This window comes from Falco punctatus (genome assembly GCF_963210335.1).
Source record: "Falco punctatus genome assembly, chromosome: 11".
Taxonomy (NCBI): domain Eukaryota; kingdom Metazoa; phylum Chordata; class Aves; order Falconiformes; family Falconidae; genus Falco; species Falco punctatus.
This window is the reverse complement of record NC_137591.1, coordinates 13,581,370-13,599,547: the sequence shown is the minus strand read 5'-3', so window position 1 is coordinate 13,599,547 and position 18,178 is coordinate 13,581,370. Positions and strand designations below refer to the sequence as shown.

At 41.1% G+C, this 18,178-nt stretch overlaps 1 protein-coding gene across 3 annotated transcripts in view; it reads right to left on the bottom strand.

Annotated features, from left to right (window-relative positions):
- The window catches only part of ST6GALNAC5 (ST6 N-acetylgalactosaminide alpha-2,6-sialyltransferase 5), a 75,122-nt gene extending 60,919 nt beyond the window's left edge, over window positions 1–14,203 (bottom strand). For 2 of the 3 annotated variants that reach the window (XM_080406928.1, XM_080406929.1), the window contains exon 1: window positions 10,955–11,800. In XM_080406928.1, the coding sequence (XP_080263054.1) occupies window positions 10,955–11,464 (510 nt within the window). In that variant the 5' untranslated portion in view covers window positions 11,465–11,800. The other variant, XM_080406930.1, reaches the window with a different exon arrangement.
- Window positions 14,204–18,178: the final 3,975 nt, after the last annotated feature.

The window sequence follows — 18,178 nt, the reverse complement described above, 5'->3', positions numbered from 1 at the left end:
CAGAGAAAGTGAAGAATCAGCTCTGGTTTAGATTCTACTTGTAAAAAAACAGAGCTTTGGCTATTCATAAAAATTAAAAAAGATAAATCAAAATTAAATCTATTAATATGATAATTACATACGGAAAGAGTAACATTAAGGCTCAGCACTCTTACATTAGTGAAGATATTACTAAATAACTTATCAGCAAAAATTCTTCTTGACCAAAATAAAGACAGTTGTCAACATTTCCAAAGAAATATACATGGTAAGAATACCAGAAAACACAAATGAAAACACAAACATTATAAATGAAATAACGTATGTATATAGAAATAGCCATGTTACAAGCAAAAAACCTTAGTTTCATTCTCAAACATGATTTTCTAAAGCAAAGCAATTAAATATTTTTCTTTGATAAGTATATGCCCAATGAAAACAGCAGATTTTATCATAAATGGTGACTTAGATGATTAAATCATGCTCTGTGAACTTAGTTTAGGGTCTCATTTCAGATTTTGAAAACCTGATCCACAACAGCATCTATCGTATTAGGCTGCTGTACAAAAGAGAAATGCTGAAAAAAAAGTCTTTTTTTGTTAAGTGTACTAAGCATGTGGCAATCTAACAATCAAAATTTAAGTAACAAGAGTACTGTGAGGTATATAAGTAAGACTTCTGACTGAACACTGAGAAGTGTGCAATAGTACAATAAATCTGTAGGCTGTGTTATATTCTGCAATCGTATGAGGTAGGAATTTCTTGGTGGTGTAGCACAGGACTGAAAATATTCCTCTGGAGCAGGGTTAGGAAACCATTAGGATATGAATTAGCAGGTTTTTGCAGGGAGATGCAAGGAAATACTAACCATGCTCCATACAACCAACCACAAGCAAGCTCTGCCTGTGTGTCAAGATTGTAGGATGTAGAGAAGCTCTGTGGTGTAAGCTATATAACCACACCAAATATACTGCTGAGCCCAAGATAATAAACCCTGCCTCTCAGTCAAGCTTATTAGTTCTGGCTTAGCAACATGCTAACTGCAGCTACTCAGCTGCCAGAGCGAAGCTGGTGCATCTCTGACCAGCTCAAAGGGAGGGCAGCGCACACTCCCGTCTGCTGGCAAAATCCCATATAGACATATGCTTAGACATCATGTCAGCTGGCGCTCGGCAAGAGGGGAAAACCCTTACTGAAGTGCTGGTTATTATGTATAGTGCCATTCATGTCCGAGGTAGTTCTCATGGATAATGGGAGCAATATTATAACAAACTGTCTCAGTCTTCGTAGGGCTCATGAATCACTATTAAAAACAGAAGGAAATCTGGAGCAGTGTTACAAAGAGAATACATAAGTAGATGAACAAACAGAAACAGCGGCGACTTTGCCATAGGTTTTCAATTTGTAAAATGTATTTTGGATAATCATCAACAATAACCATTTTATTGAATGTAAGTGTTAAGACAGAAATTGTCTAAACAAAATACTAAGGATATTGTTATGTTTCATTCTTAGAAAGGAGTTAATCTACAATTATCCTGGCCCAGGTAGCTGAGAAAGTACATTAACTGCTTCACTCTGGCAGCTGCAGTCAGACCACTGGCTGTATTTTGAGGCTTTATGCTCCTATTACAGAGTCAACCAGTATGCTGAGTGAAACGAACCCTTTCACCACAGCATTAGGAACAATGGACAGCAACAAAATTTTGAAGCACATTTGTTGTTATTCTAATTTCCAAGGATAAAATTTAGCCAAGTGTCTGAAAGACTGACACAAAGATGCCATACCGAAAGCTAGGGCAGAGCAGGAAAGGGACAGCACCAGTTGTACAACAGTACATACTTACTCCCTGTGAGCCTCTGCACTCTGGATAAAGACTGAGGCTAAGCCTGGAAGAGCACTGCTGCTGTGCATTTGGCCAAAAGCTTTCTCGTAAGGAATACAGACAAGTCTTGGAAATCATAATGTTTTCTAAGCATATCTTTGCTGTGGCTGAATGTTCAATCTCTGCAAATACACGGTGTATATAGTGTGGATGGCTAAAGTTAAAGAACAGCTAATATTTCAGATGCAGTTTCAGTCCTTGGCACCGCACTTGAGAATCATCCAGAAATGTTTAGGGCATGTCTCTACCACCATTCCCTAGGCACCATGCGTAGCTTCAGCCTGTCTTGACCCCCAATGCCAAGGAAAGCACAGTGCAGAGCCAGCCCAGCTCCACAAGCAATGTACCTGCCAAAGGTCAGGGTCACTTGCTCAGACACAGTGTGACTATTCTGCTTTCAAACTCAGGCTAACAAGCCTGTCTCTAACTACACTACCCAGACTTACTGACCCAGCCTCCACTAGCATTGGGATCGCTGTGTCACATTTTATTAGCCCGTAACCACATGCTACCTTCCTGCTGCCTCGATTATAAGCTTCCTCAGATGCTTATGTTTCATACGAGTCACAAGGATGAATTTCATTGAAACAGAAAAAAAAGGTCCATCCACAGAGAATGCCATACAAGTGTGAAAGTTTAGAAGGTGAAGAGCCTGAACGTAATTCACGTCACTATCTACGAAACAGCCTGGTGTCTCAAAATGGGAGAAAAGGTTTTAACCTTATGAGGCCAGACTGGTAAGTACCATGTGCTTGGTGATGAATGCAGTCTCTAGAAGCCTATTTCTCAGTGAGCCATATCTTAAGCATAACAATAGTCCTTTAACTTTCCTGTGCACATAGCTTGATACAGATGTACATTTGCACAAACTTGTACTGTTGAATTTTTCTTTTCCTTAGAGATAACTCTTAGACTGATGCTCTGCTGAGTGTTATTACATCTACTTTTATGACCTGCTATAGCTGAGGGCAAGATACAGACTAATTTAATACTGGTCCAACAGTACAAAAATTACAGAATATTTTGTTTCTGTAATATTAACATCTTGCCCATATCTGAGGATGCTAATAACATACTAAAATTAAAACACAGTATTTGCTAAACAAAAATGCATATTCTAAATGTGTTGACTGTTTACTGAGAAACATTTTCCTCTTCCAGGTTATTTCTTACTAAGCCATCCAGTCTGCAATGGGTATTTTTCTACAGCTGCAATAAATCCTTAACATGTTGTATTTGACAGTGAAGTAAACATTTATATATTCTTGTTCTATGTTAATTACAACTGCCCAGATTATTAGATCTGAATTAAGAAAACCTAACCTATACTGCCTGTATATCATATAAATTCATTACTGCTTCCTCTTCTTGGACAATGAACATTTCATAGTATTCACTGTCGTCATGAAAAAATAGACTAGTAATCTATTAAGTGTATCAGTTTGCTCTCTCTGTGTTTTAAAATAACCCAATCTTGTTCTGAAGTTTTCTCACAAGGTTCCAGTAAGAATCTAGGTATTCCTAATTGCACTTAATGTACACATAGTGTTTCCCTGACATTGTATGCCTCTCTGAATACAGTCCAGGCACTAACAGCATTACCAGATTTGCCTAAGGTCAGTTCACATGTGGTATAGTCTCTACAGGAATATGTATGTGTTCCTCAGTGCCCAACTCTGTCTTTCATATCATCATCAAGGGGCACCTCAGAGCTCCACTTCTCCCGACTCTCTGAATGCAGAAGGGTTCAGCTTTGACTTGTCCCCTCATTTGCTATGTGACTCTTAACTGCATTTGGGTATTTTCAGAATGAGAACAGAGAACAATTAATAGCAGTTTCTGAACTGCTTGCTTTTACAGCTGATAGCAAACTTCAGTAATTGACCTGGTCTTAACGCTTTAAGCTTTAACTATCAGAGCAAAAGAGTAATGACTAATGGAGATTGCTTAGGGATGAGGTGAAACAATGAGGTGAAGCATCATGGTGTCTCACCTCTCCTTCAAAGCAGCTTTTGTGCTGTCACATCTGCTTATATCAGCACCAAATGACTGCTGATTTGATCATAATTGCCCTAATTAGAAGTTCAATTAATACACTGAGTTCTTTCTATCAATGCCACCTCAGCATCAAGGATGTGCATACAGAGCGTTACTGAGCAATACAGGTTAAACTAATAAGGAAGGTCACCAGGAAACGGAAACTACCTGCAGTCTGTTGTGCTGAGGATATCACATAGTTAGGATGACACTCAATATCCACTTACGCCCCAGGACAAGCAGAAAGGGAGAACTTAAGGAATTCTATTGAGAGATATCCATCAGCTGTGAACAAAAATTACATTTCCTGTCATTGAAAATCTCATTTAGTTCAGACTTGCTTCCACTAAGGATTAAAACCCTTCAAAGGAACACTTTGTCTTCACAGGAAGATGAAAATAGCCTAAAATGCTCACAGTGAAAGACTGTTGGAAAAAAGTGCACAATATGGTAACTTTAAATGGTTATCAAATATAATATACTTCAGCAAATACTAGAAATATAAATGTGGTCATTTAAACTAATGATGAAAATGAAAAGAAAAAAAATTAAAGGGCTTTGCATGAGAGAGAGGCAAATTTCACTAGCAGACAAAGTGTCACCAATTCCCTGCCTGGAAGTATTTTGCATATCCATCAAATGAAGAATTTTGCACGTTCAGAAAAGAAGATAGGGAAGCAGACAAGGGAAACAGACAGCACCCACTTATTAAAATGTGTTGTATAGGATATTCATAAAATGGGAAAGAGCATATTTACTCATTCTTCACAATTCAGGATAAAGGCTATAATCCAGAACCAATCAAAAAACAGAAGCGCAAAATAAATAAAAACATCTTCATGCTTCTGCAATTTTTCTTCTATGAAGAAAAAAAAAGAAAAAGTACTTTGTCTCAGTCAGTTGTAAAAACAAGATAACTTATTATGACCAATTTATGGTATCAGATATTCCTGTGAGATACGACTTTTTTAAAATGTGAGAAAATTAAACCACAATTCTGCACTGTCTTGACCTAACCATCTACCAACTATTTACATTTGTACTGAAATCAATCATCAAGTTTTTATGATACAGTCTCTGAAATAACCTTTCTTTCTTCAGTTTCTACGAAAGAATAAAGCTACACCACAAAACGTCACAAATTACATGGGGCAAGATCTTCAACTGGTATAAGCTCCAATACTCTCTCTGTTTTCCATATAATGACTATGATTTACTCACCTTTATCTTCTCAATAACCAGAAAATGATCAGAACAGAGATAGTTTGTAGTTGGGTAGGGTTTTATGGATCGTGTTATATGAATGAATGTAATAACACCATGTATTACCAAACACCATGCATACCAAACATCTTTCAATTTTCAGGGGCATCTGAATATTTAATAGTACCTGTACTCTTTTTAGACAATTATTTCAAGCAACAGGTCCTGATCTCTGCCTGCAGTCACTACCTCTACTAGTTAACATTTCTTCTTTAACAGCACTTATTTTAGAAAGAATTAGGCCACAGTGGTAACTAAAATATTACTTGTTTTTGTTAGCCTGATAGCTAATATTTGTGTTTTTTCTCATGTAGACACTGGAATCAGAATTCTACAAAAAATATGTTCAACTACAGAACATGGCCTTTTTCAAAAAATAAATGCATAAACTGCACAGCTAACTGATACTTCTATGTAAACATTTGAAAATATTTCAAGATATTCTAAGTAGGAACAGTGCCAGGCTAGGACTACTGGTTCTTTGTAGAGGAGCCAAGCAACCTGGAAAACAGAAAACTGTACCTTCTTTCCTATCATTGTTGTGTGCTCACTCTGTACCTCACACTAAGTATTATCAACTAGTGCACACAGAAGCTACTACAAATTTTAGACAAGGGTCATAAAAATGAATTAATCCTGTATTACAATTTGTTAGGCTGAAAAAGCACACTACTACAATAGCTCAAAAGCAAGAATATATAAAGCACAAGATAGTCATTATTCAAATGTTGGGTAAATCTGGTAAAACAATTGTCTGGCTATTCAGTTACATTCTCTGACTCATGGTACTAACATTTGGGGCTTTTTTACTCTGTCAGCTTTATAAGGGTTTTAATAAACCTATAGCTTATCAGCATAAAAGGTAACTACACTACCTCAAAATAAAAAAAAAGCCAAGAAGCCAACACAACACTGAGCAAGGGGCTTTTTGGACTCCCATCTTGCCTAGATCTCTGACGGATGGAAGCGTCCCCCCACAAGGTTATTCTAGAATGAAGTCTCCCCCTTGTGGATCTCTCACACAATAAAAGCTCCATCAAATACTTAATTGTGTAATGAAGTTTATGCTCCTTCCTTTGCAGGTAAGAATTTCAGAGGCAAATAGGAACATGTAATGAAATCATGGTATGTGGTTTACTTCAGTTCAGTGGGATCAATCCCACCACAGGCAAGACAAGCTGTTTTGTTGTAATATACCTTATGATTTTGTGATAAATTCATTTGAAAGACACTAAAACCCTCAAATTAATTTAATTCCTTCCCACGTCCATTTAAGTTAGATATGAAGGCTCATTTAGTGACACCCCCCCCGCCAACTATTCAGCCCAAAAATGTCAACGGTTTAACAATTTAGGTAAAAATTCAAATTCCAAACTCTTTCTATCTAATACTTATGAAAAAGAATACAAAACATGGCAAGGTTCCCATTCCCCCCCTCCCCCTCCCCCCCCATTTGAAGTGCACAAATTTTACTATCCTCAAAAAAAATAGTTTCATCCCAGAACTTACTGTGTTTCAGAGATCAAGGAGCTATAGCACTCTTTGCAGAATAAGTCTTCCTCAAACACTTCATCAACTACACTATTCTCTGATCTGTATTAATTTAAAGGGATCACAAAGATTTCTTTGCACATGATAATTTACATTATCATAAATTAAGAAATCATTGTGATCAATTATCATGTTGATCTCAATGCTCTCTTAAGGTATTTAAATGTGGTTCTAATAAATCATACATTTTGACTGCAAGATTGATTTTGATAATTTTTTTCATTTTCTAAGAAACAAAATCCTTGATGGCTTGAAATATTATTCAATTACATACATGAAAACCTCATATATTATTCACAGCACCAACTGTTGAGTCAATACTGGGTAAAAAGCTTTTTAACTATCCAGAGACATGTTCTCACATTCATTTCAGAATAGTAATATAATGGTGAAATATTTATTTCTTGCAAGTTCTGGAATAGTGCTAGGTTTCCCACTTTCATTAACAGTCTCTTATTTGTATGCAGTAATTGCTTTAAAAATATTAGCATTGTAATTTCTTGCTAGCACTATGATAAATCAACAGAAAGTCTTATCCCCATGCCTCCCCATGGAACAGCATAATTTTGCTTCTCTCAATGCCAGTGACAAAACCTCTGTAATTTCAGGATTACACTCAAAGAACGGATGAAAGATGTTCGTTTGACAGTCTGGGACTCTTGTCCTTTGTAACTGCAGAACAGATGCAATAGCTAAACTCTGCCAATGTGCTTCTGCGGGAAGCAACAGCTTGTTGAAGTAGAAGGGCAGCTGCTACTTCACTTCGTTTCGGTCCTTGACCTCTCAATAGCAACAAGTATCAGCGAACCATGTTTTCTGTTCCAAATGAGAGTTTTTAGGACATAAACATCTGGCTATTGGGAACAAAAAAAGATACCATTCATTCATTTCAAACATCCATCAAAAATGACTGTCAACTGCTGTTGCTCTGGGACATGCAGAGGTGAAATGCCAAGCACCAATCTCTGAATACACTGCATTTCTGAATTTTCTTTTTTTAAGAGTTCAACAAAAATGAAGTTTGCACTGCTAAAATGGTGAAAGGCTGCTAAAGCTAAGAACACGGGTTCTGATCTGTGCTGCTTGATTCAGGGAAAAAATGGGCTTGCAGAAACCATGAAAGCGAAGTATTAAAAAAACAAAATGTCACAAATCTAATCAAGTGACAATGGATTCCTGCAAAAAGACCCTTCAACCCAGTAAAACAAGTATTATGTATTTTAGCTGTATTCTCAGAGACTGCCTGCTTATCTTGACAGGATGGACAAGGAACTACAATTCTTCCTGAATAGAAAATAAAAAATGGAAAATAATTGGTGATTACAATAGCGCAAGCTGTATTTCAAAATCATTGGTACTTTACTAAGTGCCTTGATTTTCTGGTAAAGAGTCTCCATACACGATCACCCAGCACGACTAAATGAGCTGCACTGCTAGTAGTGACAGACATTTGTAATACGTGATATTTCACAATGTGGATAATTTTTAAATTTTATCCCTGAAAAGAAATGTCTATAGGACCATGTAACACAGCTTCTGTCTGTTTCAATACTCATACTGTCATTATGGATTAATAATAACTTCATATCTTATCATATAGCTTCTACATATATGTGCATACTTACTCTCAGTAACTGCGTCAGAATAGGTACACCACCACAAACATGAAACTAGGTTTTCCTATTCAAGCAAACTATGCGATCTAGAAAAGTCTTTCTAAAGTTAAGAACGTTTCAGCTCCTAAATCTGAATGATCTAGACATTTAGTCTACTGTTAACTGCCATTCATGCGTGAACACATACCACAGATTAATTTTGTATAACGGTCCTTCAGCTTCAGGTCATTCAACCTGACAGATAATCCCAAGATTCTGTATGAGAAACTAAGGAAGCTGTATTGTGAAAAATCTACCATCCACTCTTACTTTGCACTGTCACCTCTGTGCCACCAAAATAACACGTACCATTGCTGAAGTCATTCCTCCCTCACCTTTCCAAGCCTGTTGTCCTCAAACAACATGCACTTTTCATCTCCTTCCAGACCTCCCCGTCTCTTCAAGTATCATGTCCTCACAGCTACACAATATTATCTTGCTCTCTTGCAGCTCTCCTAATACTCCTTAACACCCCCCGATTCCTTCATTTCCTCTCTTTGGGCTGGACTTCCATGCTGCTTGCTATTCAAGCTGTCTTCCCTGCACTCATCAGTGTCCCACCCAAAAAACAGGTTCTCCATTTTCACCATTTCTCAGTTCTTGCAGTCTTTCTCCCTATTCTCACCATCACCGATGCTGCATCCTTCTTTTCCCAAACCATTAATGCCTGCAATCTTTTGCATTCTCTGTTTTTTATTCTGCAGGAAACATATGTATTCTGGGGTTGTAAATCCATGTTAAATATATGGGTTTGTTACATTACTAAAACAAATGCACTATTAAGAGTCAAAGACCTTCTCTCCCCCATCATCTCCTTATGGTAATACAGTGTCCTCACTGCTCTGCATACCACCGTGGCACAGCTCTCTGCATGATCTCATGTGCATTAAAATAAAACAAAGCAAGCTGGGAACACAGCAAGGACTGCACAATCTTCTTTTTGACCCACAGAAGTTATGTGGACAACTTACTAGACCTTCAGCAGATTATTACTGTAAAGCATGAGCTATGTGAAATGAAATTCAGAAATGGAGTGTTTGTGGATTTTGGGCCATATTACAATATAGTAAAAAGCCAGAGGATCAGTTTTCTCCAAAATACAGGGAAACATTAAAATTACTCTGGAAAATAATGAACACAGAATAGTCATTTTAAGTTCTATTAACAAGGGGTGTTTGGGAGTCAGGAGAAACCAACGGTAAGGGGTTACCAGTGTCAGAGGGCTACTCACATATACACCCTAAAAAAGCCACAGATGCTCTTTCAGTTACTACTGCTACAAAAACTGTGTGCATATATATCTACAACTCATCATCACTAGTCATGTTCAAGACGAACAAAAGAATTGCAAGAGAACACCTCACACAGTAGGAAGCCCCATGGCCAAACCTGCTTTTTCTATACAGACATTACATTTGAGAATTTCCAGGAGAACCATGTAAGAAAGCAAATAAAGCCTACAAGGGACCATCACAAGCTATTTTTCTGTGTTAAGAGCCCTACAGATAACTCTTGCATAGAAAGTGAAGCCAGAAGGAACAATAAAAATCTCTGTATATCAAAGTCAGTACTCTTCACACAGTACCTCTAAACTGAGCCCGGTAACTTATTTGACAACGTATCTTTCAGAAAGATGTCAGCCTGGATGTGAAAACATGAGAAAGCTGAGAATCCTCACTTTCCTTGCTTATTTTTTAGAGAAAATTTTTACTGCAAGAAGTGTGTGTACAAAACATTATCTGGGGTTTTGACAGAGGGGGTCCTTGGAGCTTCTAGGTAAATGCAACAAACAGACCACTGTGTAAGTAGTACAGGAATCTGCCTTCTGAGAAAATTACTGAAGCTCGAGTATCTCTTCAGCATGGATATGCCACCTTGCTTACTTTATGTCATTACGTCTGTCCTGTGATATACAAAAGCTTAGCCTGCCGATCTCTGGTGAAAGGGTATTACAGTCCGACAATCCAGCCTGGTAATTCCTGTGTCAAGGGGAGTGACATCATTTTATTCACCATTAAAGAGCTGCCCCCCATTTCTGGAATGGAGACTATGACAACTTCAGCTTCCCAGGAGGAGGATGAAAAGGTCATTTGTGCAAGAGATAGAGTTCTTTTCAGTTTCCCAAAACACAATGAGCTAAGAATAAACACCTACCTACTGAAGCTACCTTTCACTTCCTCTAACTAAACTTCTTCCTTTAACCCTTCCTAATATCATCATAAACACACAATTGTAGTGTACCTCTAGCATCCAACAGCGGAAACAAAACACCCTCCATCTTCTACTGGGCAAGGGAAGAGAGAACCAACGCTCCACAAAGGCCTGACCTCAAGCTGGACGCTGGGTCCCGACCCCGTTAATCCATGCACCCGGGGCCAGGTGCAACGGCACCCGAAGGCTGCAGATGCCAGCCCCGACGGCGCAGCCGCCCGGGCACCGGGACACCGCCGCGGGGGCCGGGCCACCTGACAGAGGACATGGAGGAGAGCTCTGCAGGGCCCCCTTGGGAGGATGGGGCAGCGCGGGGTCCCCGGCTGCCCCGGGAGCCGGGTGAGAGGGGCGGCCCCGCGGGAGGAGGCTCACCTTGTGCTCCAGGACGCTGATGTAGCCCTCCAGGAGGCCAGCCCCGACGGGGAGCCCCGGCTGATGCTGACCGCGTCCCGGCGGGCGGCTGGGCACCGCCGCCACCTGCTGCTGCCGCCGCGGTGGCTCCGGGTGGCCCCCGCCGCCGCCGATGCCGCCGTACATGAGCAACAAGCTGGTGCACATGGTGGTGAGCGCCAAGCAGACGGCCAGCCCGTGGCGCTGCGGGGGGCAGAGAGAGAGGTGGCTCAGCGCCGCGGGCCAGCGGGCTCCTCCCGCCCTGGGGGCCAGCGGGGCGCCCGCGGCACCCGCAAGTTTCACGCCGCCAGAGACACGGCAAAAGTGCGAGAAGTGGGGAACCCCCTCCTTCCTCCTCCTGCCCCTGGCCGGCCCGCTCCCTGCCTCCCGCCCTGTCCCCCAGCCCTGCTTCCTTGCCCCTTCTCCGCTCTGGGTACCCGGCTCCGCCGCGCCTCCCGTTCCCATGCAGCCGTCCCCCTTCGGGCATCTCATTCGTGCATTTTAACGAGTGTTGGGGATTCTAGCGCTCCCCCAACCCTCCCCCGCGCAGCTACCTCCAGCCTCGTCCTCTAAGCAGATTGGTTTTCTATACGCTCCTTCAATCGCACACAGACACAAAACCCCCAAAACACGAGCAACACGAATAAAAGAAAGCAGGCGGAAAGTTCTTCGCCGCCGCCGCCGGGGTTTTGTCCGCCTTCGCGTGATCCCGAAGAGCCGCGGGGATGCAGCCCGGGGAAGGCTGGGGCGTGCGCAGGGTGCCCGGGGCAGCCCCGCTCCGCGCCGCTCCTCTCCTCCCCGCCGCCGGAGCTGGGATGAGCAGTGCCAACAATGCACTTACCATCAGGGTCTTCATTTTGTGCGCCTCCCGGCCGCCAGTCCTCCCGCTCCCCGCTAGGCTCGGCATGGCGGGGAAGCCGCAGACATGGCTCGGCCAGGGAAGCGCCGCCGTAGCGGGGATTAGGGGGGAATTACAGCCGGCCGGACCCTCGGAGCCTGCCTGAGCCGGGTCCTCGGCTGCCCCGCCTGCCTCCGCCTCCGCCCCCGCCTCCTGCCGCCGGCGCAGCGGCGGGTGCCGGGCAGGTGGAAGTTAACTTCTGCCTACCCCTCGGCCGCGCTGCTCCGCCGGCGAGCCAGCCCCGGGAGGCGGGGGGAGCGGCGGGGAGCGCCGCGGCGGCACCGCGCCCCCGGCGGGCGGGCAGGGGCTCCCCCTCGGCCTAGGCTTCTGCCCTACTCGTAGCACCGGCGTGTGACCCTCACGTTGCATTAGTTGTATTTTTCCCTAGCGGAAAATTCGCCATTCTCGCACCGCTAGCTGGGCTCCTGGAGCCGGCAGCATTCAGGCAACACTTGAAACTCACGGTGGTAAAAAAATCGACGGCCTCAACTCCTTGTGCGGCGCTAACACGCTCTCACACAATCGTTCCCAAGCCCTAAAAACCTCTTCCAAAACCTTCTGACAGGACAGAAGCTTTCTTGTTTTTTGAAGTAAATCTCACAGGTTTTCTCCCCATGCATCCCCACTTTTTGGTGATGGATGTTTTCCCACGCTCCTTTCATAAGCAGCCTTCCAAAGTTTTTTATAATTTCGTTCTTTGTGTTAATAGCATACAATTCAACCATGAAAACTTTATTAAGAGACCTCATACTACATAAATTTCTTGCTCTGGGAGTTCCACGTTTATAAACGTGCCCCTTCAAAATAAGGCATTTTAAGGTTGAGGTCTTATGGCATTATTAAACTGACAGCATAGCATTTAAAAAAAAAATATCTATGTCCTAATCATGAAGACACGTCTTTTGAAACTACTCGTGGAAATGATAGTTCTAATATATGGCTTCACATCTAACCTACAGCTATATAACATTAAAAATTACATTAAGGAGGAAGCGATCAGCAGGCTAACTCAACCATGGTCACAATAGCAGCTTTCTCAAGGCTGGAATTGTCATTGAAATCCATTTTGTATCTTTACTAATTCATTGGAGGACTAACAGTGAAACAAATGCCATCTCTAGCATTGGTACAGCTTGCAGCACTTCATGCTTTTTAAGAAAGTAAAAGGAAATAAGAATGTATGGTACATCCGCGGATAGCGCAGTAAACATGCTTTATCATTTCAAAGAAGAATGCCATATTGCATGCATGCTTGCTATTTATTCAGTTTGTGGGTTTGGTTTCAATAGTACCAGTTGTTAAGACAAACGAAGCAATATAAGAAGAATCTTATCAGGTCTTGGTAATTCTTTATTGTGTGGTTGCACTTGACACTCAAATTAGTGAAACAAAGGGCCAACTTGATGAATCATTGAAAGCAAATTATCTGTGGCTCTCCAAGGCTTCCTGCAAGAAGCTACAAAAGGCAGCTCATGCATTTTACAGTGCTGTTTCTCAACTACCAGCAAGCAGGTTGCTCATGATTGACCTTTTTAAGCCTTTCTAATATATTTTGCCACACCAAACTGAAGCATCATTTTTATTATTTAGGCTCATGGCTGTCTGTTAGACATCCGTTACACAGTATGTCTGACCAAATTCATTAAACTTACGGGTTTTGGTAGAATAGGCTGATTTAAAAATCTACTGGTAAAGGAGACAAACTAAATTTTCTAATTTAATGCTTGACTTGAATAATGTCCAGCTTTCTGCTCGTCAAATATTTAATTAGATTGCCATGATGGTCATACACAGTATTCTTGGCAGTCAAATGCTCACTGAAACAAATACAGTAGTGTAATGTAAATCCTACGGAGGTTTTTATGTCTAAGCATGGGAACTTTAGAAATCATCTGGAAAACAGCCCAGCTATTTAATTTAATTTTAAATTCCTATGAAGTAATAGTTCTAGCTATCTGGAGGTTTGTTTTTAAACACTATTGGAATCTACGTACATGTAGATACACATCTGTATACCCAATAGTTAGAAATGCAAAGAGAAGAGGCATAAGCTGAACTCATAAACATTTAATCAACTTGGAAACAAGTCAATACAGAAAACATCTTAAAGTCCATCTGACTTCCTGCTTCAACCAATTTATTCTCAATATGCAAGGGATACTGAACTGTCCATGCATTTCTATTTCTCCTTAAAGCTTGGGGTAAACAGAGATTAAAGCATAAACAGCTGCTTTCCCTAGCCCAGGAGAAAAAGTGGCAGAGCGGTGGTTAGGTTTTTCAACAAAGTCTGACTGAGGAGAGCTTTTAATCTGCATGGAAGGGACAGGGTTGTCCCGGCTCACTTTCATCCTTCTGGTAGGTACAGGCTGACAAAACAGTCACAAGAAATAAGAATCTGCTTGTGGCAGCTTCAGGAAGACCTAAGATGCAAATGGCAAAAATCCATGTAGAGTGAGAAAGCCATGTAAGTAGTAGTTCCCAAAACTGACAATGGACTTGGAGCAACAGAGTTCTTTCACTGATTCCTAAATAAAACTGCTCAAACAGCAACTTCCCCTGAGCTGTTTGGATAAGTGAAATAACTATCTTTTTATAACACATGTTAACCCAGGTTGTCTTTCAGAGATTTCCTTGTATGCCTATAAAGCACCTTTTCAAACTATGGTTGCTACCTCATGAAGTTCATACGGAGAAACTAACTTCATCTGCATCTTAATATAATGAACAATTATAAACATACTTTCCACATTGTGGTTGGCCTGGAATGAGTTCTTGAGTGGAGGAGACTCTTACACTTCATCTACGCCAGCGTATCTCAGCATAATATTCAGCACAAGTTAGGATGGCTAGTATTTCTGCTGATGACCCAGATGTTTTCCAGGACATTTTCCTTGAGCGCACTGGCTACTATCTGTGTGACTCCAGCAAACCCTGCTCTGGATCTTGCTGTCCCTCTCCTTTCCACCATAACCAGAGGTAGGATGTTTGTGCAGACAGGCAGTACACAGAATGCTTCCAAACTGGAAGCTGCAGTGACACTTCAGCCCTGTCACCTCACCAGAGTAAAAGCCCAGACAGTCTTAAATGTTTAATTATTTTGCGACTCATTGATGGCAGTGTGGTTCCTTTGCTGCAAAAAAGAGAATATTTTAGAGAACTGATTTAGATCTGTGCCCAGTTTCAAAGAGAGTAAGAAAATAAAGTTTTTTATCTACTACCCCTCACAAAAGAGTGAGAAGAAAAGGGATCTGGTGTGATATAGGTAGTTAAACTCTAGGTGAGTTCTGCATGTTACTCTGCAGGAGTGCTGAAAGCACTTACATTCCCATAGCACTATGTGTATGAAGATGTTTTTCAGAAAACTATTGATGATAGAAGTGCTTAAAATAGATTGGAGGGGGGAGGTTAATTATATCAGGACCACTTTGATATCCATGTGCCTTTGAAATGAGTAATCTGAGTTACTAAGATTCTATAGGTGGCTAAGCATAAGAAAATATTTGTTGAAAATGTAAAATTAATTTAAAACTCACTCAAAGTTGCATAATTTTGTCATTTCCATCATATTCTGTGGTCTATGAAGCCTTAGATCTGTCTCCTCAACAGTAAAATCCTGACCTCACTGAAATTAACTCCCGTAGATCTTTTATCCCTCTTTGCTTGCTGGGGCAAGGAGCTCACTACCAAGTATAAAGCTCTCACTTCTAGCCCTGCAGCCTCATGAGGTATGGGCTTAAACCATGATCACTAGTGTAGAACAGAATATTGCCTGTCCTGGGCCTCTAGCCAGTGACATTTGGGAGGATGGCTGGGAGTGCCACATTTCAGGAGGGAGAAGTAAGCATTTTTTGACTGACTAGCTAGGAAAATGAGACTAAAGGTTCTAAGGAGGTTGGAATATGGTTAAAGTTTGTGTGGATTAATGGACAGAGGGGCAGTCAAAGTTATATATGTCACACTGACACTAAACAACACTCCACGTGCTGTTATTTATACATGAAATTTAAAACTTTTTCCTGAGAGAAAGGGCTGCATTTCTGCATCGCAAACACAACCAATGGAAAACATTCAGCAGCCAGCAAAGTAATGAGCTTACACTATAGATTTTTCAAACTGCCCAGTGATTCATGAAATGCTTTTCAAAACTGGAAATATGCATTGAGGATTGGTCAAAAAAGGTAGAAACAATATTATAGATCAGTCAATACTGTACTTTATGAAAGCAGTCTGCCTTTGAACTTCTGACAGAAGCAAACAGTGATAGATGCATAAAAAAATGAAATATTGCATGGAAATGGAAGTGCAAATGAAAACAGAAGGGGGAAAATAGTGAGATAAGATCTGCTGAATCGGCTGTTTTTTTTCTTTTCTATTTCTTATTTTTCTCCTCCATCTAGGAAGCATAAATAATGGTATTGGAAGTTTCAGAAACAATCTGTTGAGCTCAACTGAATGGACTCATCTTCTTTAAGACTGCATGTGAAACACTCATTCTAATCACTTCTCTGGGGGAAGAAAGTTAAACAAAGCACATCCTGGAATATAGAGCATACTCAAAATTCAAAAGTGTCAGAAACTTTGAAGGTTAAGAAATTAGCACAGGAGGCTGCAGATGGAGGGTACCCAGTACCAGAAGCCAATGGGTATGACCAGAAACGGTCCTTCATGGCCTTTTGTTCTACTGTTCACCACCAAAACAAAAGAAGGGAGCCATACATAATCTCTATAAACAGAGCACAGATTTAACATATGAACTAAAGCAACTGAGGACATAATTAGTACAATTTGGTAGGAGACTTGATACATTTGAATATTCTGGAGGTACCTTTGCTGTAATAGATGAGATCTTAACAGGATCCTGAATAGCTCAGCTTTCAGTGTACATATGTCTGTTCATTTTCAGAGGAAAACTACACCAACAGGAAGTCGAAGTGTTAAATGGAACAGAATTTCTAAGCTTTAAAAAAATTACGAAGCAAATATCAGAAATGAAGCATTAGAGCAAAAAAAGGAAGCAAAGAAGGATAAGTGCTCCTTATGGATTGGTTTGCAGTTCTTTATGTGTTATTAGAGAGTCAATAGAAAACTCTCCTGCTATTACTAACACAAACATCACTTATGATGACAGGCTGAACAACTATGGCAACAAGGACATCCATTACCATCAAACTGAAAAGGCACAGTCACAGAATCAAGTAAAGTCCTTCTGTGGTCAAGCTATATATATCTTATTTTGGTATTAGCTACCGTTCTTATCTACAGGCTTATAGAAACTATCTTTACTATTCACATAGTATATCACTATATAAGCATATATGCAAATTCAGAGTAATAAATCAGTTAATACAGTGTGAGAATAGCTGCCAATGACTGCTGTCATAGCTCAGCAATTTCACGCTCATGCCCTATGCGCTTCTGAAATTATGTAGTGGCCACCTTTGTTATGTACAATTTTCTTCCATTTATCCAGCATACTCCAGGACACAGCTACCTAAATGAGGTCTTGGGGATTTGAACTTACTGCTGAGAGGTCCTGAGTACTCTTGTTTCCCAGGGAAGTTGACAGGAACTGAAGGAGGGTCTCTGCATTCAAGCAAGCTGCCTGTTAAAAATAGTACTGGTTCTAGCCATTTGCACATTCAGATGGGGATAGATTTCTACTAGGAGATACCAGGTCATAGGCTCAAGGTGCAGTCATTTTAAAGGTATGGAGATAGTGACCACGTTTATGTAGCTTGCTTAGTTAGTTGCAATTGAACATGGAATCTGGACATACAAGACAGTACAGAATGTGTTGTGATTTAACCCCAGCCAGGGACTGAGCCCCACGCAGCCACTTGCTCACTCCACCCACAGTAGGATAGGGGAGAGGATCAGAAGAGTAAAAGTGAGAAAACTTGTGAGTTGAGATTGACAGTTTAATAGGTAAAGCAAAAGCCGCGTATGCGAGCAAAGCAAAACAAGGAATTCATTGATTACTTCCCACTGGCAGACAGGTGTTCAGCCATCTCCGGGAAAGCAGGGCTCCATCACGTGTAACATTTACTTGGGAAGACAAATGCCATAATGCTGAATGTGTCCCCCCTCTTCGTTCTTCTTCCCCCAGCTTATATACTCAGCATGTCTGTCATATGTATGGAATATCCTTTTGGCTAGTTTGGGGCAGCTGTCCTGGCTGTGTCCCCTCCCAATTTCCCGTGCCTCTCCAGCCCTCTCGCTGGCAGGGTCTGAGAAACTGAAAAGTCCTTGGACTTAGTATAAACATTACCCAGCAACAACCAAACCCATCAGTGTGCTATCAACGTTGT